Below are 27561 nucleotides of genomic sequence, written 5' to 3'. Positions count from 1 at the left end.
TTCTTAGCTTCTGGTCTCACGTGGCACACGGAACCTGCTTAGACTGCTAAAGCAAGGCCCTCCGGGCTCTCCGCTAACTTTTCTTCAGGAACGCTTAGCTCAGAGAGGACGGCTAAGCCACTGAAAGTCACAGAGGAAGTTCTTGAGGAAAAAAAAACTCCTGCTAAGGCCGAGCCCCACCAGGACTTAGGGACCCTGGGAAAGCCCAATTTTCCAGCGCCCTGCTCAGGACTACTTGGGGGAAAGACACGCCACTCTTCAACAGTGTCCTGTCGGGAAACCGGGCCGCCGAGCAAAGGGGGCGTGGTGGGCGGGGAGTCCTCTGGTCACGCCCCCCTGCCCCCGCCCGCGGCTGGGAGCTGGTCCCTCCGCTCTGCGCAGCTAATTGGTCTCGTCAGGGCAGGAGCGGATCCGAGCCGTGTCATCCTCTTAGCGCCCTCGCGCCACCCGCCGCTCCCTCCCCGCGCCCCCTCCCGCCGCCGCTACCCCCATTGTCGTCTCTGCACTCCCCGCGGGCCCAGGGCATGCTCGGCGCCCCTGCGCTGGGCCTCGCGGCAGGCGACGCTCCGCGCGGGCGGAGACATGAGGCGCGGCTGGTGGGCCGCCCTGGCCCTGGGGCTGCTGCGCCTCTGCCTGGGTGAGTGGCCGCAGGGCCCCGCCGGCTGCGTGGAAGGCGAAGGGGGTGGGCGCGGGCGCCGGCGCCACCCAGGTGGCCACAGCGACATGGTCCTGGACCACTTCCAGAGTGGGACTCGGGCTGGTGGACGGGAGCAGGGAAGTCCTTCCATCAGCCTGGCACATTCGGTAGTGGGTAGTGGGGTAGCGGAGGAGTGGGGCGCTCCGGGGCGCTTCTCCAGAGCTGGCGTCCTAGAGCTCCGGGGTTTGCTGTCCGTACCCCCGCAGCTCTGCACTTGCTCAGAAGCAGAGCTGGAGGCTTGGTGGCAGCCCCGATGCTGCGTGGGGCAGGGGATAGTGCCCTGGCACGCGGCGTGACCTTGGCTGGGGCACTACCCATCTCTGAGCGCAGGTGCAATCTGCCCATTGATGAAGGCGGAGTTGGGTGCTACCTGAGTTCTCAGAGCCCACATGCTACGTGTCCCTGACAAGCCCGAGCCCACCGGAGGTGGAGTGGGGAGTGAGGGGCATCCTCTGGGCGGCGCCCCATCCTCAGTGCACTGAGGTTGGGGAGACGGAGCGCCCTCCTGCCCAGGAGCTGGGCCTGGCGCTGGACCGCGCTGGTGCGAAGCTCCCTCCTGGTGTCTGGGTGTCCGTCTGTTCTGTGTTCTTCTCCCAGTCCAGGCCAACTTCGCCCCGCACTTCTTCGACAATGGGGTCGGCAGCACCAACGGAAACATGGCTCTGTTCAGCCTCCCAGAGGACACCCCAGTAGGTGAGTAGCCCTGACACTGGCTCCCGACAGGTCTCCCTGAGGGGTGGCTTTCGTTCCCCTGGACTCAGGGACCAAGCCTGTGATTCACCTGAGCATGTATACGCGGCCAGCCCCAAGTTGCTGGGTGCGCCCGGGGTCTCCCTGTTTGCTCTCCGAATTCCCCCGGGGAATGGCAGGAAAGAAGGTCATCGCTGCCATGGCGACTTAAGCCTGGCCAGTCCTGGAGACCAGGGCTCCCGCCCAGAGACAGGGTGGCCCCTTGAGGCAGGCAGCTGTAGGAAGCAGGCGGTAAGGTGCTGCCGATTATGGCTGTGTGACCCTGAGCAAATGTATTCACCTCCCTGAGCCCCAGGTATCTAGGCTTTAAAACAGCCTAAAAACATCCAGCTTGCTGAGATATGCAGAGAGAGGGGAGGAGAAAGGAGAGATTTCACACTCCCTTTCCCTTACTCTGTGGGCATTGGGATCTCTGGGAAAGGGGAGCGGAGAAAATAGGCACCCGGTTCAGAAATCCCTGCAGAACCCGGTCCGGGCATCAGGGACAATGCTGCACTGGGGGTCACCCCTCCTGCCTTAATGGCTGCTCCCATTTCCCCTTCCCTATACCCAGGAGCCCCTCAATCTTGGATCCTGAGAAAGGAGTTATTACCAGGCCGAGCAGGACACAGGCACTAGTTAGGCACAGAAGACCTGCACCTGCTCTGTAACCGGTGTTAGAGATTACAATCTGGAAAGTGACTGATCATCACATCTAACTGCTGTGAAGAATAAAAATATAAAGTGAGAAGCAGCCAGCAGGGTTGAAGCCAGCAGTGAGAGCCCAGCAGGGATGAGGCCAGCAGTGAGAGCCCAGTTCAGGGCGGTACCTTTGGCACTGAGTTGAATAGTCACTTTATAAGCAGCTGAATCCTTGGTCCTGAGCAGCTGCCACTTTTGGGAAAAGTTGGGTCTCAGATTCTGTGTCTCTCCACTGTGTCTCCTTCCAGGCTCTCACGTATACACCCTGAATGGGACAGACCCTGAGGGAGACCCCATCTCCTACCACATCAGCTTTGACCCCAGCGCTAGAAGTGTCTTTTCTGTTGACCCCACTTTTGGAAACATCACCCTGGTTGAAGAACTGGACAGAGAGGTATAGGGAGGTGTGGGGAGGCCTGAGGGGTGTCAGCCCACCAAGACATACCTTGGCGGGCTGAAGTTCCCCTAGAACACGTTGGTTAGAACCTCTCTGCAGAGTAGGGATGAGGGGCACACCTGGGCACATCACTCTGTGGGATCTCTGGGCCACCTCCCATCAGCACAGCGGGCTTTACTCTCATGCTCCTCATTCGCACAGACAGAACAGTGGGCTCCTTTGATGAGCACCTGCCAGCCCTGCTCATCTTTTAAGCATGTTCCATTAAAAATAAATCTGTTTGCACTTTGAGGTTTCTGAAAGAAATCTCACAAAGTGATTTTTCAAGCCTGTCCTTGGAAAGGTGCTATGAACCACAGGAACTCAGAGCAGGTCAGGGCTGGAAAGGCTGGTTGGGAGTGAGTCTGAGTTGATAGGGCTCCTCCACTCTACCCCCTTGGGAACCTGCAGGTGACAAGGTATGGGATTTTGCAGATTGCACACCAACCTGGTATATGACTAACTGGACCTCAGCTGCGGGGATGCTGCCAGCTCTGGTGACCGCATCCACTAGCTGCAGGACAGGGTAGAGAAAGGAAAGGGAGGTCTCAGGGACTGCTGGGGGACACAGCAGGGGAGCCCGACTGTGCTGCCAGTACCCACTCCCTGGCACCCACGGGATCTGGCGACCTCCAATACTCCTCCCCATTGAGGTCTCACCGTATCCTGGGGAGCACTGAGATACCATGGATGTGAGCCTCTGCAGAGCCCTGGATTATGGAGAGGTGTGGAGAGAGAAGGGGAGAAAAAGGAAAAGAAAGAGGAAAAGTCTTCATGACACCTTGAGCACACAAAGGTCGGCGTCTCTCATCACTGTGGCAGGAGAATATTTTCTGTTGGAGCCCCAACAGATCCTCTGGGTCTCTGGGTTTGTAAGAACCCCGGAGACAAAAGTTCCTAAACAAGGTCTCTAGCATGGGGGGGAGGCAGCTTTCTACTCTGCCAGGCATGCTGCCGCCACCACCCACCCTGCTCCAAGGATCTGTTGGCACACCCAGGCCTCCTCTGATGAGTTCGTGGGGCATGGAGAGCTCCACCCAGCCATGAGGGTCCCATGGAGTGTCAGACTCCTGTTCACTCACTCAGTCCCTTTGCTTCACAGCGGGAGGATGAGATTGAAGCCATCATCAGCATTTCTGACGGCCTGAATCTGGTGAGTGCAAGCCCAAGGCAGTCTCTGGCAGTCTGCAGTATTTGCGACTGAGAAGGGGGAGGCTGGCATGATTCCTCCTCCAGCCTTCATGGGGCTTTTCTGTAAGTTTAAGCCAGGGCCCAGCAAGACCTGCCCAAAGTGCCCACAGGAGAGGGCTGCAGCAAGGCCAGAGGGGAAGGAGGGAAAAGAAGGAATGGAGAGATCAGGCAGTCTGAGCTGAGCTTCTAATGGGTCTAACCCACATTCCACAACATCTCCTGAAACTCGCCCTCCCCATCTGCCTCTCCCACCTGGGTCTTGGCCTCCTGCTCAGTCACCTGAGCTGAACACCTGGGCACCCCACAGCAACTACTTTCTCTCAGCACTCATTAGTGCTCCCTGGATGACCTAACAAACACCAGGGGCTCACTGGCCTCCAGGCTCCCCCACCCCAATTGCCTCTGAAGTTGTCACTATGGGCCAGTCAGATCTGCCCAATCTGAGGCTCAGAAAGTGCTAACAGCTGGCCTCTGCCACTGGCAGGATGAAAACCAAGCTTCAGTCTGGTGTTCCAGGCCTCCCCGTTGGGCACCATCTGCCTCGCTGCCTTTTCTCCCACATCCACCCCACCCAGGCCATAATCTAGACATAAATCTACTTCCGTCCTCTCAGCTCACCATGCATGTTACGCCTCTTTGCCTTTGCATAATGCAGCCTCTTCATCCTGGCACACCTTTCTACCTCTTTCCTCCTGGCAAACCTCCCTCAGGGATTAATTGTCACTCCTCTGAGAAGCCTCCCTGCTCTCCGCCACCACAGCCCAGGCACTCCCAACCCTAACGGATGCATTTACTCGGGCCATGTGTGTGCGCTGGTGCAGTGCAGGGCCCCATCCCCAGTGCCTGACATACTGCTGCTATCACCTTGAGGAGATAAAACTTGTGTTTTTGTTTGTTTGTGTTTGTTTTGAGACAGAGTTTCGCTCTTGTTACCCAGGCTGGAGTGCAATGGCACGATCTTGGCTCACCGCAACCTCCACCTCCTAGGTTCAAGCTATTCTCCTGCCTCAGCTTCCCAAGTAGCTGGGACTATAGGCACATGCCACCATGCCCAGCTAGTTTTTGTATTTTTAGTAGAGACGGGGTTTCACCATGTTGACCAGGATGGTCTCGATCTCTTGACCTCGTGATCCACCCGCCTCGGCCTCCCAAAGTGCTGGGATTATAGGCGTGAGCCACCACACCCAGCCTACAACATGTTTTTAAATATGATGATCTTTGCCCTGATATCCCCACCAGGATGAAACACAGTGCTTGGCACTAAGAGGCTGCTTAATGTTTGTTGAATGAATGAGTAAAAGAAGGAAGGGAGGGAGAGAGAGAGGAGGGATGGGAAGAGCATCAGAGGTTGCTATCCATTCATTCCTCAGAAGGTCTCATTGCACTGGCTCTTGATCCCTCTGCCCCTTCTCAGGTGACTGAAAAAGTTGTAATCCTGGTGACTGATGCCAATGACGAGGCACCCAGGTTCATCCAGGAGCCTTATATTGTCCTGGTTCCCGAGGTGAGTGAGGAGCCACTGGAGGGGCCAAATGTCCCACCCAGGCCCATAGCTTACCCCTGGTGCTGCCCTGTGGCCTTGCCATGGCTCACCGCCCTGTGGAGAGCCTCTCTGTCACCACCTGCTCCCTCTCACATTCACTTTTATTCCAAAGGAATATTCATTTGCTTTTTTCCATTGTAGTCATAATATATGTTTAGAGTAGAATTGTGAAATACATAGAAAAGTAAGGAAAACGAGTTTTCACAATCACCCTCACTCCCTCCAACTTGAGACATTATTAAACTTTGGTGTATTTCCTTCTAGTCTTCTTGTCATTATAGAGTTTTTTTTTTTTCTGTTTGTTTGGCAAAGTTGTGATTATACTAAACATGTGCTTTCAGTATCCTATTTGCACTTAAGTTATAATATAAACATTTTCCTCATTAATTGTAAAGTTTGGGTAACTATCGTTATAATAGCTTTCATCAAGTGAACAGTCTATCATTTACAGAATCATTGCCTGATGTTTGGCTATTTAAGGTGCTTTAAATTTTGCTGTCATGAGATACATCAACTTCTGAGCATCCATTTGTTTTCTGTTAATTCGGATTCTTTCCTTAAGATACAGTTTAGGATTCAAATTACTGTATCAAAAGCACATATGCCCACGGGGTGTTGCCAGATTGCTTTTCCAGAAGGCACCTGTGTGCTCCCTCCCCACAACCGGAAGGTTTTTCTCCTCTGCCCCTTAACAACACTGGATTCTCAAAGTTTAAAATGTTTGCTAATTCAGGCCAGGTGTGGTGGCTCACACCTATAATCCCAGCACGTTAGGAGGCCAAGACGGATGGATGACCTGAGGTCAGGAGTTCGAGACCAGCCTGACCAACATGGTGAAACCCCGTTTCTACTAAAAATACAAAATTAGCCTGGCATAGTGGTGGGCACCTGTAATCCCACTTACTCAGGAGGCTGAGGCAGGAGAACCACTTGAACCCGGGAGGCAGAGGTTGCAGTGAGCTGAAATCATGACATCGCACTCCAAACTGGGTAACAAAAGTGAAACTCCATCTCAAAAAAAAAGTTTGCTAATTCTTTTTTTTTTTTTTAAGATGGGGTTTCACCATGATGGCCAGGCTGGTCTTGAACTCCTGACCTCAGGTGATCCACCCACCTCGGCCTCCCAAAGTGCTAGAATTACAGGCGTGAGCCACCGCGCCTGGCCAAAAGTTTGCTAATTCAATAGGAGAAAGATGTCTCATTCTTGCTCTAAAATGTAGGTATATGGTCCCCGGTGACCCTAAATATGTCTGTGGTTATGAATCATTTCCTCCTTTATGGATTGCTATTTCATAGGTAGACCCTTTATCTGTTTGGGGGCTTGGTTTGTTCCTTCTCCCTCTCTCCTTGAGCACCTCCCCCAGCCCCTCACTACGTCTTTTTGCTCCAATTTCCCTTTCCCTCTTTCCTGCACCCCCCTCTGAGCCACTGCCCCCGTTGGGTGCTCACACACTTTATCCTTACCTGTCCACCTCTTTTTGCTGCTTCACTCCCCTGACCCCACTGCTGCATGCCCCTATTGCCTCTGTTCCCCTGAGAACACTGTCAGTGTGTCTGATCCTCCCCTGTGGCTGTGATCCCTTCAGGACATACCTGCTGGGAGCAGCATCTTTAAGGTCCATGCGGTGGACAGGGACACGGGCTCTGGAGGGAGTGTCACCTACTTCCTGCAGGTAAGGTGGGACCTACAATCCTGTAGGTAACCTGGGGCTGGGCCAGAGGGGACACCTGGGCAGCCCCTACCTCCATCACCCAGGCCCTTAGGTTGGTGCCTCTGTGATTCCCAAGGAGTCCACGAAGGATTGGGATGGGCAGGAGGGGGTGTGAGAGGGACAGAAGCCTTCTTCCCCTGATGGGCCCATCCTGGCTTCCTCTAAATCAGCCTGTCCCCTCCCTCTTTCCATGTCCCAGGACCCTCAGCCCTCCACATCCGCAGCCCTTTCCGCAGGGGCTGTCACATGGGTGGAGAACTCTGTGTAGGCCCATAATGGTCAATAGAAAAAAGAGCAGAAGAGGCAACACTCAAAAGAAGCAGAGCTCTGATGCCCCTAACAACACAGGCCCAGAAGTCCCCTGGACTGCATGAGTGCTGGAGAGACCCCACCCCTCACCACCCTTCACATGACCTTCAGCGTGTTATCTAACTTTCCCAGCTGATTTTCCTCATGTATCACATGGGAGAGAGAAAAACACATCCTTGTTGCTTTTTTGTGAAGATTACATACGTGTAAAGCCCCAAAAACAGCACCTGGCACTAGCGCCTGACCCTACCCAGACAGAAGGGCCCCCGGGACTGCATCGGAGGCCAGTGCTCCCTGCCAGCCTCCTTCAGGCTGCACACCCTCTCCCCCGACGCCAGGCTGCCTGGGACTGGCCCGCAGTCACTTGTTTGTTGTAGGGTTTGAAGGTCCCAACGTTTCCCTCCTTCACTGTGACTCTTAAGCCCTGGCCGCCTCCAGGTTAGATTACTCTGCAGACGTTGCCACCTGCTGGACCCTCCAGTCCAGAGCTTAGCCCAAAGCGGAGGCTAAGAAAACTGGTTTTCCAGCTGAGCAGGAAGAAAAGCAAAGGCCCAGAAGGGAACATTGTGTTTTTGCCTGAGAGTGCGGGAGGGCAAGCCCCCAGTCCTATGACGGAGAACCTGGGAAAAGCTGAGTGCTCTGAAGCAGGAACCTCAGCCCTAAGGTCCTGTGATGAGGGGCAGTGAGGACTCCCTTCAGAAACCAGAGCGGGCATTCCCAGGGCTGGCCTGGGTTCTTTTGAGGTCCAGCTTCCTCCTAATTCTTATAGAACCTACACTCCCCATTTGCTGTGGACCGCCACAGCGGTGTGCTGCGCCTCCAGTCTGGGGCTACTCTGGACTACGAGAGGTCCCGGACCCACTACGTCACTGTGGTCGCCAAGGTAACACATTGGGACAGGGGAGCATCTAGTCTCTCCTCAGTCCTTGGGTTGGAACCGAGTAGGCTCTACAGGGGAGTGGGAGCAGTTTGGAGAGCAGGAGACATGGTGGGTGTGGGGAGATAGGGCGCAGCTGCTTGGAATATTTTCTGCCTGGATATATTCTCCAGGGAGGCTGGGCTCTGTGGGCTCACAGAGGGCATATGCCTCCTCGAAACAGATGGGCCAGGATCCCCTAGGTAGGACCAGGTGGGATGGCCAAGAGAATGGCGTCCCCTCACATCCTCAACAGCGTGGCCTCCGGACACCTCCATCTCGCTGGCCAGGCTTGCTCACCTACCTCCTCCTCTCTGTGTGACCAGGCACCCCTTCTGAGCCTCAGTTTCCTCATCTGCCCCCCCCCAAACTCAACTAAAGTTCCCATATTTATGAAATGCATGGTGTGGGAAACACTGGAAGCCAGCAGGTACCCACAGAAGCTTCTTCCCCCACAAAGAGTGCAAAACCCCAGCTGTCCCTCTAGGCCCAGCACTATCTTTTGCAGGCAGGCCATTGCTGGTCACAGTCTGTCTACGGGCCATCCCACTGCAGCCTGTACCAGGAGGCCCAAGTCAGCCTCACCTGCCCATAGCTGCACGGGCTGGGCTGGGTGCACATCTCCACTATGATGCTTGGTGTGGGGCCCAAGTCTTGCTGTTGTGGGCCCCCGGCACTCAGCACAGGCCATACACAGAGTAGGTAGGTCCTCAGGAGGTGCCTGAGGCTTGGTTCCTGGCTGGCAGGGGGAACTTAGCTCTGCAGGCCTTTCTTCTGCCACCCATCTGATATTTCTCTGGAGACAGAACTAACCCCACTTGCAAAGGAATGGTGGCATTTTAATGTTCCCAGCACCCCTGTGAGAGGAGAAGTCTCTCCAGGTGACACAGGAGCAAACAGAAACTTGGAGAGGACAGCTGGCCTCACAGCCATAAGTCGGCAGAAGCCAGGTTCTCATGGGTTCTGTTCAATTCCACATCCCAACTTGTCTTCATGCTCCTTCTGTGGCCCCCGATTCTTCCGCAGGATGGCGGTGGGAGGCTTCACGGGGCTGACGTGGTGTTCTCAGCCACCACCACGGTCACGGTCAACGTGGAGGATGTTCAGGACATGGCCCCTGTCTTCGTGGGCACACCCTACTATGGCTATGTGTATGAGGACACCCTTCCGGTGGGTGACTGTGCCCCTCAGCCAGCATCCCTTCCAGATGCCTCCTGCCCTGACCCTTGTGATTTTCGGGACCCCTGCTGGAGATGACTGGGATGGCCTTGGTCACTCTCCTCACACAGAGGCCAGCTCTGTGGGCTCACCCAGCCTCAGGCCATGAACTGGCCCTTTTTCCCCCAACTAGACCATGAGCTCCCACTGGGCAGAGACCAGGCTGGAGCCAGGCCTCACTAGGCCACAGCTTAAGAACTCTGTGCAATTGAATTGCATTCTTAATTTGCACTTGTCTGATTATTCTGGACTTCTTTTTTTTTTTCTTTTTGAGACGGAGTCTCACTCTGTCATTCAGGCTGGAGTACAGTGGCGCCATCTGAGCTCACTGCAACCTCTGCCTCCTGGGTTCAAGCAATTCTCCTGCCTCAGCTTCCTGAGTAGTTGGGACTACAGGTGCGCACCACCATGCCCAGCTAATTTTTTGGTTTTGTTTGCTTGTTTGTTTTTGATTTTGAGATGGAGTCACGCTCTGTCGCTGAGGCTAAAGTGCAGTGGCGCGATCTCAGCTCACTGCAACCTCTGCCTCCTGGGTTCAAGCGATGCTCCTGCCTCAGCCTCCTGAGTAGCTGGGACTACAGGTGGCGTGCTACCACGCCTGGCTAATTTTTGTAGTTTTAGTAGAGACAGGGTTTCACCATGTTGGGCAGCTAGAATGATCTTGAGCTCCCGGCCTCGTGATCCACCCGCCTTGCCTGTCAAAGTCCTGGGGTTACAGGTGTGAGCCACTGCACCTGGCCAATTTTTTGTATTTTTAGTAGAGAAGGGGTTTCACCATGTTGGCCAAACTGGTCTGGAACTCCTGACCTCAGGTGATTCACCCACCTAGACCTCCCAAAGTGCTGGGATGACAGGCGTGAGCCAATGCCCCTGGCCTATTCTCGACTTTATAAAGCAAAAGGAAACACTTGTTGAGGACCCAGTGCTGAAGACAAGCTCAAAGTGAGGGAGAGAGCTGCTGGACCGCCCTGGAGGGGGCCTGCAGGGTGGGCCAGGGGAGGCCCAGTCCATTCCACTGAGGAGCTAAGAGGAGAAGGAGGTGCTGAGGGACAGCGCTCAGGGCAGGCTCCAAGCGAGGAGGCAGCACCTGTGCCAAGTTAAGAAGTAGCCTGGAGTCAACCAGAGAGAAGGGCCGGTGTAGGGGGGCTTAAGAGGGGACAGCAGCCAGAGGTCAAGCAAGACTTACACAGCTGGGGCAGCCCTATCCCAAACCCTTGTAGCAGCACCAAATGCCCACATGATGAAATCTAAATTCTGGTACCTCACATATGAGGCCTGGTCTCTCTCCCACCTGTCTTTCCCCTCTCCCTTCATGCACCTCTGGGGTAGGATGAAAGCAAAAGATAGAGGTGGCAGTGAGAGTGAGGCTGAAGAGTGGGGAGCAGTAGAGGCAAGGGCTGAGTGTGGTCTGTGGGCCAGAAGTAGGAGGGTGCAAGAGAATCTCCGGGCAGCCTGGGTACTGCCCCTTACCGGTGAGGAAGCAGTGGGGGCTCAGGCTATCCCTCCAGCCCATAGGTCAGTGAGTGCGTCTATCCCTGGCACAGGAGAACAGGGCCATGCTGCATGGCCACACAGAGGCCTGGCTCTTTTCTTGGGTGGGGGTAGCACCTCCTTTTTTATCCTGGGGACATTGGGGAGGGGAGGGCCCCCATATTACCCATCAGGCAGCGGCTGCTCCTGTTTTCCCGAGGGCTCGGAGGTACTGAAGGTGGTCGCCATGGATGGAGACCGGGGCAAACCCAATCCGATTCTCTACAGCCTCGTCAATGGTGAGTCTGAGTGGCTTAGGGGGCTGCAGCTTTAACTGTCTAGGTGGCCAGAGCAAAGTTCCCCAACCTCTCTAGATGCCAGCTCCCTCATCTGTAGGACCAGGAGTACAAGATGTATGGAGAGGAAGGGCAGGGTCCAAGACAAGGAAGTCTCTGGGTTGTGTGCTTCGTCCCCTGCCTGTCATGACACCCAGGAGACGGGAGAGCACGGGCAAGGGTGCTGAGAGCAACACGGAGGTGCTGACCCATGCTCCTCTCCCCCTGGGTATTTGCTCCTTGATGGGAACGTATGGCAACATTTCTCACACTTTTTAAGTGGCTATGCATTTTCCTCGTTCTTTTTCATTGTTATCCCACAGCATATAGCTGAATTAAATGAATCAAGTGCAGTGATGATATGGCGTCTCCCTAAAGCAGCCCTGTATATGGACAAGAAAACCGAAGTTCAGATGAGCTAAATAGGCATCCCAAGCTTCCATCACTATTTGAACCTGAGCCTGCTAGTTCTACAGCCCGTGCTCTTCCCACAGCTGGGCAGCAACTGAGCCAGCTGAGCTGTCCCTGGGCTAGGCCAGGGCATCGCACCTGGTGCCTGGTCCCAGATGTGTACATATCTGTACGCCCCAGCCTGCCTCTAGGACATGCCTGTGCATACTCACTTTCCAGCAGCTCACATGTGGACAAACCTGCCAGCCTCTTTTTCCCAACCTCACGGAACCTCAGCTGCCTTCCCTCCCATCACCACTGCAAAGCTTTTCCCAGTCCCAGAGCACCCATCCCATCTCCTGCCTGTCCCACTCCACACCCTCCCTCTCCTCTCTTTATTCCCTTCCTCCTGTCCCTCCTTTCCCTGCTCCCCGTCCATGTGTCCATGTCCTCCTCTCACTGTATGTCCTCCTTGTTTCTTCTCTTTTCTTCACACACACACACAAACACACACATGTGCACACATGCATATCTAGTATTATGCATAAGAGAAGGGACACAGTATGGAACCTGGGAGCTGGACAGAAGTGAGTTCAAGTCCCAGATCTGCACTGACTGTGTAGCCTTAGACAAGTTACTTAGCCCCTCTGAGACTGTTTCCATGTTCACAAGACACAGATGACAGGAATCCATTCTATGGAGACTTTCCTAGGCAATACAGAAGAGCTTTCATCGACACGACTCCCCTGCACCTCCCCGTGGCCCTGTGTAGAATTTCAGGGTGCTTCTCTGTGACAGGGAGCGATGGAGCCTTTGAAATTAATGAGACGTCTGGAGACATCTCCGTCATGCAGAGCCCAGCCCAACTCCAGAGAGAGGTGTATGAGCTGCATGTACAGGTACCCTCTCTCTAGCTTTGTCTTCCCTGCCCACTTTTGGTCCTAGAAGGCTATAAAAGTGATGAGACCGAGGCCCTTTTTCCTGGGGCCCACACTCTGGGGAGGGGGCTAGATGTTGTTCCAAAGAGCACCTGCACCAGACATGAACTCACCAACAGGGAGTCATAGAAAGGCAGGAGGAGGTGGGACTGAAGCAGCCATGCCTGAGCATGGGTGGGATCTCACAGGTGCATGCTGCCAGAGGCTGGCATTGGGTGGGTGGAGGCCGAGTGAAAGCATTCCAAGCCAGGAAAGTGCAGCAAGCTCAGGCTGGAAGGAAGAGCAGCGATGTACTGGAGAAACAACAAGGAGTCAGGTGAGGCCACAGCAGAGAGCCCATGGGCAGTCTGGAGAAGGAGGAAAGGTGGACTCTCAGGCTGGGGCCAGAGGAGCCCTGAAACCGAGGGGACTATACAAGGGATTTGTCTCTAGAGCTGTATGTGTGGCTTGTGCAGTCACACAGGGACTTATACTTAGGAGGGTCCCACACTGAGCTGAATGCTTGAAGTTTGCTGTCTTGGAATTCTTTCAGCAAGAGACCCCATATTTTTATTTTTCACCGGGCCTGTAAATTATATAGTTGGTCCCGCCCAAGAGCAGTAAGGAGCCATTGGAAGGTTTTCAGCAGGATTACAGTCACTAGGAAAGTTCACCTGGCTGCTCATCCAACAAGTGGAGTTCCCAAATTTGAAGAGTTGGGCCAACCAAGATTTTCAGGATCTACTCCTGGGAGTAGGAATTCAGTATGTTTGGGGCAAACCCAGGAGTCTGCGTATTATAAGCACCCAGGTAATTCTGGCACCAGTCCCAGCCAGAATTTGAGAACTCTGGTCTCAACTTGGATTCAGAGGAAACTGGATGAGAAGTAACAGGGGAGGAGAGCCTATGGGGGTGAGGAGAGGTGGGTTGGAAGAAAGGGATAAATTGAAAAGTACGCATGAGGCAGATTGCACAGAATGAGGAAATTGTCTGACCTTGAGGGTAAGGGATGGGAGAGGAATAGATGAAGCCTGGTGGTACCATGCCATCAGGAGTACAGGACAGAGGGCAAGTGAAGTAGGTGAGAAGGATGAGTTCAAATGCCTAAGGAATATATAAGTTCAAACGTCAAAACCTGGGCCATACAGGTTTGCAACTGTGGGAGAGAATGTCAACCTACAGGTAGCTGGAAGGCGTGGGAGGGAATAAAGGCACCCAGAGAAGAAGAAGAGAGAGAACAATTGACCAAGCACAGCTGTGTGAGCTGTGTGAAGAGGCTGAGAGTGAGGAGGAGGAAAGGAGCAGGTAAAGGAAACCTAGGAGGGATCAGAGGTTGAGGAGAAGCTGTAGAGAGCAGAGTCATGTTGCCACAGGAATAGAACACTTGGGAAGAAGAAAGAGTAGCAGTGACAGATGCAGTGTGGAAGTCAGGGTGAAGTATTTGAATGAGGGATGGGATGAGAATCAAAAGGGACAACAGTGAAGGTGTGAAGGAGTAGAGTCCAGGGAGGGTGATTTTAGGATACATAAGACCAGAGCATGATTACAGAACAAGGGAAAGGAGTTCTTGAAGAAGCTCATAGGATATCTGCCACATGGTTCACAGGGTGCCTATGGGCTCTTGGCCCTGGCTTTGTAGGCTGTATTAGTTATCAGCTATGTAATGGATTACCCCAAATTTAGTAGCTTAAAACAATACACATTCATATCTCATAGTTTCTGTGGTTCAGGACTCCAGGCTCAGCTTGGCTGGGTCCTTGGTCTCCAGGTCCCTCGCATTGTTGCAATCAGATTGTCAGCCAGGACTGGGGTCTCATCTGCAGGCTTGACCGGGGAAGTACTGGTTTCCATGCCTACCCAATTATTGGCAAGACTCAATTCCTTGTGGGCTGTTGGACTAAGAGCTTCAGCTCCTTGCTGGCTATTGGCTAGAGGTCACCGTTCGTCTCTCTCAGCTGTAGTTACCTGCTTTATCAAAACCAGCAAAAAAGAGAGTTCACAAGACAGAAGTTACAATCTCTTGTCATCTAATCATGAAGTGATAGCTTGCCATCTTTGCCATATGTTATCATTCAGAAGCAAGTTGCTAGGCCAGGACACACTCAAACTGAGGGGATCATACAAGGGAGGTAGGAGCTGGACCATCTGAAGGGTACACCTGCCACACAGCAATAGACACTTTTCCCCATCCCAGGTGACCGAGATAAGCCCTGTGGGCAGCCCAGCTGCCCAGGCCATAGTCCCAGTCACCATCAGGATTGTGGACCTCAACAACCACCCACCAACATTCTACGGAGAGAGTGGACCCCAAAACAGGTTTGAGCTGTCCATGAATGAGCACCCACCCCAGGGAGAGATCCTGAGGGGCCTCAAGATCACCGTCAATGACTCTGACCAGGTGCGTGGTCCTGCCCTTTACTCTGCCTTCCCGCAAACTGCATGGAGCTGAGGTCCCAAAGCTAAGTGGGTCTGCATCAAACTTCCCTGTGTATGTAGCAGGGGTCCAGTGGGCCACAAAAATGAATGAAATAATAAGAGGAGAGAGGAGGGAGAGTAGCCAATCAAAGTCTACCTGCTTAACCTGAAGGCACTCACAATCCATTCAGAAGGAAAAGTCAGATGCAGAAACTCTCTTAATAATATCTCCCAGGTTAAGGGCATGTGAAGACTTCTATGCAGTAGGAATATAAATTTCTATCCTCATTCATCTTCCCTGTTTCCATTCTCCAAATTCTCCAGGGAGCCAATGCCAAATTCAACTTGCAGCTGGTGGGAGCCAGGGGCATCTTCCGAGTGGTTCCACAGACAGTCCTGAATGAAGCCCAAGTCACGATCATTGTGGAGAACTCAGCTGCCATTGACTTTGAAAAGTCCAAAGTATTAACTTTCAAGGTTGGTGGTGCCTTGAACTCACTGCCCTGAATGGGAGGGCCCCAGGAATTCATACAAGCATCTTGGTTCATTCCCGAGCGGTCTCTTGTCACTCTCTGGCCTTCCTGGCCCTCCTCTTTTCTTCTCCAGCCCTCTGCTCTTCCTGCAGGTTGCTCACAGCCTCAGCCTCACTGAGCTCCCTGGCTTACACACCACAACCAGCCCCAGGAATGGAGGTGGTGGTGTGGGATCAAAGGAAAACTACCAATATAATTTGCCATGTTAATAGACTGAGAGGAAAACTATTTGATGATCAAGATAGATGTTTTATCATATGCCTTGACATCTGTTATCTCTCCTAATAACAATCTTAGCAGAAGAGAAACAAAATACTTCTGTGATATCATTGATAATTATGTAAAATCATAAAGGTATTATGAAATGCATATTATATATGAACATACATATGTTAATAGGAAAAGGAAATACTTCATTGACATGATTAAAATTTTTATTTATAGTTCTACACATATACACATGTCCTCTTTTTTTTTTTTGAGGAAGGGAGGGATGAAGGAAGGGAGGAAGGGGGGAGGGAGGGAGGGAGGGAGGGAAGGGAAGGAAGGAATTCTAGCAATGAGAGAGACATTGCCGACCTGGATCTAGAGGTTTACAAGTTGATTTCTTTATTTTGAGTGAAGGAAAGAAAAAAAAAATTAGTAAAGGAGAGGAAGAAAGAGGAAGAGAAAGAGGGAGAGTGAATGGAAATATTGCTTTATTCTGAAAAAAAAATGGGTATTAATAATGGCCAATGTTTCATTTAAACCTATGAGTAGGTGTGATGTGGTATTGACTAGAATGTTTATTTTGTGTATTTGAAGTGGAGAGCTCTATAAATATTTATTAAGTTTACTTGTTCCGGATCTGAGTTCGAGTCCTTGATATCCTTATTAATTTTCTGTCTCATTGTGTCTAAGTCTATCTCAGCTCACTGCAACCTCCGCCTCCCATGTTCAAGCAATTCTTCTGCCTCAGCCTCCCAAAGTATCTGGGACTACAGGCATGCACCACCACACCCAGCTAATTTTTGTATTTTCAGTAGAGACAGTGTTTCACTATGTTGGTCAGGCTGGTCTCAAACTCCTGACCTCAGGTGATCCGCCCACCTTGGCCTCCCAGAGTGTTGGGATTAGAGGCATGAGCCATCGTGCCCGGCCTGTTTGTTGTTGTTGTTGTTGCCCCTAATTAATTCTTCCTTAGAATTTCCTTTGGACAAGTGGCAACGAGGTTTGACAAAATTAAACTGGTTTTTACCTCTGGCAATAAACTTATAAAAATAGTCAAGACAACTGGAACTGGAAAGGAATATGCAGCTCAGTGGAACAAAATAAACTGACTCCAATATAGATGGGAACGATCAGAAAACTGACATTACAAGCCAGTTGAGGGGATAGAGGATGATGCCAGGCCTCAGAGGTGGTCCTTACAGATTGTGGCAGGAATAGCTGGTTGGCAGCTGTGAGGAAGATTGGGAGACTTGGCAGAGAGAGGCTGTATCAGTCCTGGGGAGATGAGGTGGGAAGGCTCTCCGCAGGGTGATTACCCACCCAGACAAGTTCTCATTTTCCTTCCTTCCCAGCTCCTGGCACTTGAAGTGAACACTCTGGAGAAATTCAGTTCTACAGCGGATGTTGTGATCCAGCTCCTGGACACCAATGACAATATCCCCAAGTTCAACTCCCACTACTACGTTGCCAGGATTCCTGAGAATGCCCCAGGGGGCTCCAGTGTGGTGGCTGTCACAGTGGGTTGGAGACTGGCCCAGGAACTGGGGTGGGATGGGGGCCTTGTGAAGCCAGACAAATCTGGAAGGTCAATTCCAGTTTGAGTGGCAAATCCCACACTCATTAGCTGTCCTTGGACAAGATACTTGCCCTCTCTTAGCCTCAGTTTCTTCATCCATGCAATGGGGATTACAACACCTCACAGAACTGTAATGAGGATATACATGTAAACAACAAGCACAGGGCATGGGACCCATCCCCTCTTCCTTCCTCATTTACAAAGGAGAGATGAATGTTTTCCAGATCTAAATCTCTTGGCTATTTCAACACTTAAAACTTCTTGGAGGAAAACCAAGGCTCCCGGGCAGTCTCTCCACCAATTTCTCCCCAGTTGGGCAAACCTCAAATCCCCTTGCTTTGTGGTTGAAAGCCACCCTCAGGGCATGGGAGCTGCCAACACACCCTGACAAAGAGGCACATGCCACCAGGAGCTCTTTCTCTTCCAGGCTGTGGATCCAGACACGGGACAGTGGGGCGAAGTGAAATATTCCATCTATGGGACTGGGGCAGACCTGTAAGTAGATCCAGAATCCAGGACAGGGCCTTGGGCAAGGGGTTTGGAAGACTGAGGGTGGAGGGGGTCTGTGGCAGGGGCAGGAGAGACCTGGGAGGGACAGGAGCTTGGGCAAAGAGGAGTGGAGAGAGGAAGTGGAAAGCTGAGGCAGAGCGTGAAGAAGGTCAGAGCCCAGGGCCTCAGGAGCCAGGTAAGCAGGACCAGCTGGGGAGGGGACAGGCCATAGGAAGAGAAAGAGAAAGACTACAACTGGAGTTGTTAAGCTGAATAGTGACAGATGGGTGTCCACGGGTGGATCTACCTTACTTAGACTGCAAGGATAGGAGGGAGCAGTGGGACGCTTTGGAGGAGCTGTGTGACACCTCACTGTTGATTCGGGAGGCAGCTCGTTATTGCAGGCATGTGTGTGTGTGCACATGTGTGTGTATGCATGCACACCCGCGCCTATGCTCTCTGCCTGGCAGCTTCCTGATCCACCCATCCACTGGGCTTATCTATACCCAGCCCTGGGCTAGCCTGGACGCGGAGGCCACTGCCAGGTACAACTTCTTTGTGAAGGCAGAGGATATGGAAGGCAAGTACAGCATAGCTGAGGTGTATATCACACTGTCAGATGTCAATGACCACTGCCCTCAATTTGGAAATAGCATTCAGAAGAAGACGATGGTGCTGGGGACCCCAGTGAAAATTGAGGTGAGTTTCAGAGGCAGCTGAGCTCCCCTGAAAGCCTGGGTCCAGCAGCTGCAAGAGATACTGGGGCATACGAATTTCACTGAAGATAAAATTTATTGGCTTCCCACAATGGACAAGGAACTTTAAGATATTTTATATATCCCCAATCCCACCTCAACATAGAAGTAAAGAAGACAGTGCTACTCATCAAAGGAAAAAACAGGCCAGATGGGTTAAGTGTTTGGCTTGCCTTTACATAGCTGGTCTGCCTGCTTTCCAAAGAGTGGTTTTCTCACTGTACTTTCTCATCTTGCCAATGTGGCCAAAAGGATGAACTCTGAAACCAGGCAGACTTGACTGTGAATCCTGGCTGTCTTTCTTATGCCTCTATATCCATGGGCAAGCCACTTCACATCTAAGTTTTCATTTCTACATCCTTAATATGTATTCACCAATACTTGCTTCCTAGATTTGTTCTGAGAATGGAACTGGGTAGCACATGTGTAAGGCCTACATAGACCCTGGCTTATAGCAGGGCACACATTCTATTCCTTTCCGAACTCAATCCTCTCAAAAAGATCAGGACAATTTCCCATCAACCCAGCAAGCTCCATACAACATGCTGATTTAGCCAGTGTACACAAGGATGGTCCTGAAAGCCCAGCTCTGTCTGTCTCTCCCTGTGCATAGGCCATAGATGAGGATGCAGAGGAACCCAACAACCTGGTGGACTATTCCATCACCCATGCAGAGCCGGCCAATGTGTTTGATATCGATGCCCACACGGGGGAGATCTGGCTTAAGAATTCCATCCGCTCCCTGGATGCCCTGCACAACATCACACCCGGGAGGGACTGCATATGGTCTCTAGAGGTGCAGGCCAAGGACCGGGGCTCCCCATCCTTCAGCACCACGGCCTTACTCAAGATTGACATCACAGACGCTGAGGTGAGTGCAAAGCCGTGGTCAGGAAAAAGGGGTGAGAGGACCAGCTCAGGCCTCTCTGCAACGTGGGCAAAGCAAGAAGTACCATCTCCAGGCTTCCTCCAAAAGACACTCAGTGGGTCGGACGTGGTGGCTCATACCTGTAATCCCAGCACTTTGGGAGGCCGAGGCGGGTTGATCACGAGGTCAAGAGACTGAGACCATCCTGGCCAACACGGCAAAACCCCATCTCTACTAAAAACACAAAAAGTAGCCGGGTGTTTGGCACACACCTGTAGTCCCAGCTACTTGGGAGGTGGAGGCGGAAGAATCGCTTGAACCCGGGAGGCAGAGGTTGCAGTGAGCCAAGATTGCGCCACTGTGCTCCAGCCTGGCAACAGAGCAAGACTCTGTCTCAAAAAAAAAAAAAGAAAATTAGGCGGTATAAATTTGGCCGGGCGCGGTGGCTCACGCCTGTAATCCTAGCACTTTGGGAGGCCGAGGTGGGTGGATCACCTGAGGTCAGGAGTTCAAGACCAGCCTGGCCATCATGGTGAAATCCTATCTTAAAAAAAAAAAAAAAAAAAGGCTGGGCATGGTGGCTCACGCCTATAATCCCAGCACTTTGGGAGGCTGAGGCAGGTGGATCACGAGGTCAAGAGATCAAGACCATCCTGGTCAACAAGATGAAACCCCATCTCTACTAAAAATACAAAAATTAGCTGGGCATGGTGGTGCATGCCTGTAGTCCCAGCTCAGGAGGCTGAGGCAGGAGAATTGCTTGAACCCAGAAAGCAGAGGTTGCAGTGAGCCAAGATCGTGCCATTGCACTCCAGTCTGGGTAACAACAGCGAAACTCTGTCTCAAAAAAAAGAAAAAAGAAAAGAAAAAAAAAAAAGACACTCTGTTATCAAAGGGAGCCTGTGCCATCAAACACACAAGCTTTGGAAAGGGGGTTGAGTTTCTAGTTCAATACTTATTAATGGTGTGACATTGGGCTTTGCTAAACGTCTGCTACCTTTCCTGTAAAATGGAAATAACGGTGCCTCCTTCACATGGCTGTTGAAAAACAGAGTGAAATCATTATGTGTAGCTCTCAGCTCAGTGTATCACAGAAAAGTAGTCACTTAAGAGGTTCCTGATATATCTGGGCAGATGGACCCCCCACTCCTTGCCACAATCAAAGGCAGGTAATCTCCTACTCTCTCAAGGACAGAATCCAGCTAAAGCCGGAGTTCTGAATCCAAATGAGGTAGTTTGCATTGCGTTCTGTCTGAGCACACTGGACTAGAGAGTGTCTGCACCATGCTGTCTCTGAATGCATCATACTCTCTCTGTATGCATTTTCCTGAACAAAAGCCCAAGTGCATAGTGCCTATCAGATTCTCAAAGGGACTCCTGACTCCAGAAAGTTTAAAAACCATTAGGTTTAAGGAAGCACATGCCCTACTCTGGACTTCAATGACCAGGTGGGAACAGCTGAGTGCAGGAAGTGGTTCTCTCTTTCAGACCCTCTCCCGGAGCCCCATGGCTGCCTTCCTGATACAGACCAAGGACAACCCCATGAAGGCCGTGGGTCTGCTGGCCGGCACCATGGCCACCGTCGTGGCCATCACCGTCCTCATCTCCACCGCCACCTTCTGGCGCAACAAGAAGTCTAACAAGGTCCTGCCAGTGCGACGGGTGGTCCGCAAGCGGTCTGCCCCTGCGCCCCGCACCATCCGCATTGAGTGGCTCAAGTCCAAGAGCGCCAAAGCCGCTACCAAGTTCGTGCTCAAAGAGAAACCTCCTAATGAGAACTGCAACAACAACAGCCCAGAAAGCTCCCTGCCCCCAAGAGCTCCAGCTCTCCCTCCACCTCCCAGCATGGCGCCCAGCACGGGCGCAGCCCACTGGACCGTGCCTACTGTCTCTGGCTCTCTCACCCCGCAGCAGTCCCAGCTCCCACCAAACCCCAAAACTATGGGAAGCCCTGTCCAGTCAACTCTTATTTCTGAGCTCAAGCAAAAGTTTGAGAAGAAGAGTATGCACAGCAAGGCTTACTTCTAGTGTGTGCGCTCTGGTCCGCCCTCTTTCCTCCCCCCCGACCCCGACCACCCTGCTGCTCTGACCATGCTCTCCTTCCTCTTTTCTTTAAAGTCACCCCTGTTTTGTACAATGGTGTAAATCCCATATACAGGGCTCCGGTCAGGGCCTTGGGCAAGACATTGCTTGGGCAATAGGGTGCAGTTGGAAAATACTTCCCCATTACTCAAATCCTTGGCACTGCTACAATGCCCCCCATTCTTCAGGGCTGGGAATTGACAAGAAGCCAGCTCTATGTGTCTTCTATTCACTAACCCTGGACCTCACAGTCCCCAGGTCCTACTGGGATCTCTTCATCCTTAGTCAAGCAGCAGGTCCCTGGCCACATGGAACAACACTGACTAGAATTTGGATCCCGATGCCTGCAGCTGAGAGCAGGAGCAGGAAAAGGAGACTCAGCACTGTCTCAGGCTGGAGGTCATCAAACCTCCTGGGCTGTAGGAAAGCAAATGTAGGTAAGGGGAGGGCAGAGATGCACTGAAAACACACACACTGACTTCAGGACTGTGCCGGGAAGCATTTGGAAAGATAGAGCATTCTGTCTGGGCAAAGACTGTGGGCTCTGGTATGCCCACATGGGACCAGGGACACAGAGGTGGAAGATGGACCCTGCCAAAATTGAGGGCAGATGTCTCTATCCAGGACTGCCCTGATTCCAGAAATGTCAACGCTGGAGTTATAGAGGTAGCCCTAAAGGCATCCAGAGAAGCATCAGGGCCCCTCTCTGAGGAGCTGCCCCACCAGCCATCCTTGAAGAGACAACTCAGAGCAGTAGATGAATGTCAGGGCTGAGATGCAGGGTGACTTCCTTTTTTATCCAGCTCTTCTGCTCACATCGTATAACCTTGGGAAAGCTGTTTAAATTGACTGATCATCCTCTTCCTCATCTGTAAATGAAGAAATGTATTCTAGAGGGATTATTAGTGAGTCCTGTCTGCCTCATTTGTAGGTCTGGGGTGAGGATTGAGGAATGTAATGGTGATGAGGACTTTAACCAAGTGCAAAGCAGCATGAATGCAAAGTATTTTTCTGCAGCCCAGTTCTCTGGGTGCAGCTCTTCCAGAAGGTCTTAGGAGCCTCACAGCTACTCTGCCAAGCACCCCAGGAGGCACTGTGCTGGGCTTAGGGGGCTAGCACTAGATGATGGCATTGCCATGACTCATACACCTCTCCTTCCGTTCTTCCCTTACCCATCACCACTGCGTCCTGGCCAGCTACCATCAGAGAGAACCAGAGTTCCAAGTCTCCAATTTGCCAAGATGAAGGAAATGAGTTCCCAAGAGAGGAATGCTTTGCCTGAGGCCACACAGCAGGTTGGTAGCAAGGATCTGGTCTAGCCAGGGCAGACATCAGCTTGTGACAACCTTCCCTAGGAGAGAAGTTATACAAGGCCTCTGGGTTAATACAAACAGGTTGTGCCTTGCTTTAAGGAACCTGCTATCAGGAAATCCAGATGCGTGCACAGAGAGAGAAAAGTAGAACGGTTCTTGGCATTCGACTCCACTCACTAACAGCCCCTCTAGAGTTCATTGGTGATTTTATTTAAAGAGATCGTACGCAGATGTGGCTCTCCCGATTTCTGAGTCTGTGTTTGGAGGTGTTACTGAGATGTGCCAGTGTGCAGAATCCTTGCTGGGATTTCTACAGTCCCTGACTTGAACAGTATTAAGCAAGAGGTGTACTCTAGCTATCCAGGAGCCCAGACTGAGCAAACAGGTACTTTCCAGCCTGTGTTTCAGGAGAGGGCTGTACTGGATCGTGCTTGACCTCCACAGGGAATACAGCATCCTTACGGCTTGCATGCAGTCAACCTCTTTTGTAAAATGGTAAATAAAATCTGTTACCCAAAGGCCATGCTGATCCCCTGCTCCCTGCTTTCATTTGTGTTTGCTGACCTGTGGAGACCAATCTTCTTGACACACAGCCAAGTTCAATTTGCCTCCTGGCTCCTTCAGTGGGTGGATCCATTCTTTGACTCCCAGATCTGACTCTAAAGGAGGCTGAAAATTTTTGTCCAAATTGCCATGCATATAGCTTGAACAGCAGGACATTTGCAGGCCTTTTCTATTGGACTTTTCTCCCAAACAGGACAAGCCCAGGCAGGGCTTCTTGGAGGGGAATGGAACCTGGAGCTAGAATCAATTGCACAGTCTCCCACCTACCAGTGCAGCCCAGCAACAGCAGGAATTGGGAGGCCTAGGGTGGGCAGGAAAGCGTGGGAAGCACTGTTGTTTCTCAGACAGAGGTCATAAAGATCTCTGAGCTGGAAGCTCAGGCTAGCAAGTGGACCCTGGGCCAAGGGTGCGCTCTTGGACAAGCCCAGGAACTTGAACTAAGGCAGAGCCAATCTTGCAAACTGTCCGTGGATGGGGAATTGCCCAGTAGCCAGCATGAGCCACACTGGGAAAGAGGAGGAGGGTGCAGCCAGACCTAAGGGACTGTCAAGTGTGGTCAGCGCTGGAGGAGACCCCACCATTGGGGTGGAGCCAGCCAAGTCCCTGTGTTAAGAATGGTGGGCCAAGGAGCTGCCTGCTCAGTCCCAGTGAGACGGGCGGAGCTTCAAGCTGGCACCATGATAGGCCTCCAGGGAAAGAGCTGGGAGGCAGGAATAGCACGCTGGGCTTGCCGATTCCTGGCCCTAAGAATGGAGCTATAGCCCCATGGGCAATAAGTAGCTGTGACTCCAGAGTCCTCCTGCAGCTGAGCTCAGGTCTTCTAATCACATTAAATAACAAAGTGCTTTACAGTTTGACAGCCCTAGATCTGAATTCTGGTTCCGCCATTAAGTGTGACTTTGGAAAAGAGGTCAAATCTCTAAGGGCCTCACTTTCCTCATTAATACAGGGTGCAAAATATGGTAGCAGAGAGGACAATAAGAGCTAATATATGTAAAGTGCCTAGCACTGGCTTTATATCTACTTATACAAGCTCAGTAGACTGTAACTGTGGCCCACATACTAGAGCACTATGTCTTGAAAGAGAGGACCCCCTCCATGACTTTTCACCCCCAGAATGTTTCCACCCCACCTATAGATCCAGAAGCTTTTACTTCATGCTAGGAGAAGAGAGAAGGTTGGGTCTGGAGGGAAGTGGAGGACAGGGTGGATGCCACAGCATCTGTGACCTGTGCAGCTGGCAGCCTGCATTTGGGCATTGACATTCCAGGGGATTTGGGAACAATGAGATGTCCCAAAGAACTTGTGGAACTCTGTCCTCAAGCAGCTCTCCCTCAGAATCCAGCCGGAAACATGTGTTCAGAGTTAGGGCGAAGTCACCATGCTCTGCTTCTCTAAGTATTTTGGTGATTCTGTCTTTAGGGACTGAAGGCTTTGAAGGAATCCAAGGCCAGTCCACCTGCCAGGGGTGTTGGCATCTGTTGAGAGGTGCCACAAAGATATGGAGAGAAAGAATGGAGAAGATGCCACATGAAGAATGAGGCAAGAGACTGGCATGTGCCACATGGAGGACCCCTTATGAGACTCATATACAACCTGGGGAGGGGTTCTCTGAAGGGCCTAGTTTCCAGAATGAAGTGATCATGGCCTAAGCTACCATAATTTGATCAATAAAGCAGAGTAGAAACCGGCTGATGTTGGAGACATTGGTTTCATGTTATGAAATGATGCACATGACCAGGCCCGGTGGCTCACACCTGTAATCCCAGCACTTTGGGAGGCTGAGGCAGGCGGATCATGAGGTCAAGAGATTAAGACTGTCCTGGCCAATGTGGTGAAACCCGTCCCTATTAAAAATACAAAAATTAGCTAGGCATGGTGGCACATGCCTGTAGTCCCAACTACTCGGGAGGCTGAGGCAGGAGGATTGCTTGAACCTGGGAGGCGGAGGTTGCATTGAGCCACGATCACACCACTACACTCCAGCCTGGCAACAGAGTGAGACTCCATCCCAAAAAACAATTGTGCACATGCACCTCTTTTGAGGTCTGAATGAGGTTTGGTTATTTAATAATCTCTCAATAATTTACTCAGCTATTGTTAGGGTGACACATTTGGAGTATATCATCTGTACCGGGCTCTCTTCTAGGTGTTAGATGTACAGTTTCTAACAAAATAGAAGAAAATAAGGAAATATAAGAAGAACAAAATTCCTCTCTGAAATTGATAATCACCTGGGACTAGAGAGGCTTCATTTTAAAAGCAAGTAGCCCTGCTTGTAGATGTCTCCTCAACCAAAGGCATTTGCCTTAAACTTGCACGGTCTAAGCTCTAAATAAATAAGCTTCTCAGGGATATAACAACTGAATCTGAAATGGTAGCATCTTTTCAACATGAATTAAACAGAACATGTGGAGGATATTAACCTAGATGTCATGTCATTACATATATATATAAAAATATAAATATATATATATATTTATATTTTTATACATATATATATATATATATAAATACACACACATATGTAGCCCTAATAAGATCTAATATCTTATGGTCCTGTCTATGTTCTGAGTCACATTCAAAGAAAGCACAAACTGACTTAGATGCTTGAAATGATGGTAACATTTATTATTGTGACATTTACTGAGGGTTTACTACGTGCCAGATATTGTTCTGAGAACTTCACCTGTAAATAAAAACCTTGTATAATCATGAGAATAATCCTACAAGGTAGGTACTATTATTATCCCCATTTTACAGGTGAAAAAACTAAGGTACTATTACTACTTTATTTTATAGGTGAGAAGACTAAGGTACATGAAAAGAGAATAACTTCCTTGATGTAACAAAGCCAGTAAGAAATAAAGCCAAAATTTAAGCCCAAGAAACCAGATTCCAGACAGGGTCTATTCTTGTATCCCCACTGTCAAATTGCCTTACTCAATCTGAGTAACATGAATCTTTACTCTGGGGTTTTTCAAGGGCAGCCCAAGCATCTTAAAAAGTATCAGATTCAGGCCGGATGCGGTGGCTCACGCCTGTAATCCCAACACTTTGGGAGGCTGAGGCGGGTGGATCACGAGGTCAAGAGATCGAGACCATCCTGGTCAACATGGTGAAACCCCGTCTCTTCTAAATACAAAAAATTAGCTGGGCGTGGTGGCACATGCCTATAATCCCAGCTACTCAGGAGGCTGAGGCAGGAGAATGGCCTAAATCTAGGAGGCAGAGGTTGCGGTGAGCCGAGATTGCGCCATTGCACTCCAGCCTGGGTAACAAGAGCGAAGCTCCATCTCAAAAAAAAAAAAGAGTATCAGATTCTCAAAAATCCTCCCTAGACCATTTCCCTCTCCCTAAATTTCCATGTTTACATGACACTGCCCTGCCCACCAACATGTTCCTGGCTCTCCCCCTGCACTGCTTGCTCCTCTTCCACAGCCCTTCTCTTGTCCTGACCCCTCTGTCTCACATGCACCACCAGGCTTCTTTTGCTTGGTGTAAAGGTCTGAACATCCACTCTCACCTTCATGGTAGCCCAGGCCGTTTCATGATGGCTGCACCCTCGAGTTCCATAGACCACTGTATTAATCCATTCTCATGCTGCTAATAATGACATAACCGAGATTGGATAATTTACATAGAGAAGAGGTTTAATTTACTCAGTTCAGCATGGCTGGGGAAGACTCAGGAAACTTACAATCATGGTGGAAGGGGAAGAAAACATGTCCTTCTGTACATGGCAGCAGGAGAGAGAAGAATGAGAACCGAGTGAAGGGGGAAGCCCCTTATAAAACCATTAGATCTCGTGAGAACTTACTCACTATCATGAAAATGACAGCATGAGGGAAACTGCCCACATGATTCAATTACCTCCTATCAAATCCCTCCCATGACGTGTGGAGATTATGGAAATTACAATTGTAGATGAGATTTGGGTGGGGACACAGTCAAACCATATCAACCCCCCTTGATGCTATGGAAGGAAGCATACAGAGGCCTAGAGAAGTGTAAATTCTTTTCTTGCTCCAACCACTTTTCTTAAAAAATTTATCATAGGAAATTCCACATAAATAAATTATCTGCCACATTACACATATGTGTGTATTTTACACATGTGCATATCTAAATATATATGTCCCCATAATCTTTAAATATATGTTCTTATGAGTGATAGTAACATTGTGGTTA

General features: G+C 51.0%; 1 protein-coding gene across 2 annotated transcripts; it reads left to right on the top strand.

The window, feature by feature from the left end:
- Positions 1-375: 375 nt before the first annotated feature.
- On the top strand, positions 376-23327 carry LOC128929170 (cadherin-related family member 1). Of its 2 annotated transcripts, XM_078345438.1 has the most exons (17): positions 376-637; positions 1295-1390; positions 2377-2522; positions 3667-3717; positions 5170-5259; positions 6885-6971; positions 8089-8202; positions 9262-9405; positions 11144-11222; positions 12447-12547; positions 14760-14963; positions 15305-15457; positions 17076-17240; positions 17727-17794; positions 18259-18487; positions 19157-19414; positions 20900-23327. In XM_078345438.1, the coding sequence occupies exons 1-17, from the start codon at positions 583-585 to the stop codon at positions 21437-21439; spliced, it is 2580 nt and encodes an 859-aa protein (XP_078201564.1). In that variant the 5' UTR covers positions 376-582; the 3' UTR covers positions 21440-23327. The 2 variants fall into 2 exon arrangements, with proteins under 2 accessions (XP_078201564.1, XP_078201565.1); XM_078345439.1 differs by lacking the exon at positions 9262-9405.
- Positions 23328-27561: the final 4234 nt, after the last annotated feature.

This window comes from Callithrix jacchus, chromosome 12, assembly GCF_049354715.1.
Source record: "Callithrix jacchus isolate 240 chromosome 12, calJac240_pri, whole genome shotgun sequence".
Classification (NCBI taxonomy): domain Eukaryota; kingdom Metazoa; phylum Chordata; class Mammalia; order Primates; family Cebidae; genus Callithrix; species Callithrix jacchus.
Note: the sequence above shows the minus strand (reverse complement) of the source record. Positions and strands in the feature narration are given on the sequence as shown.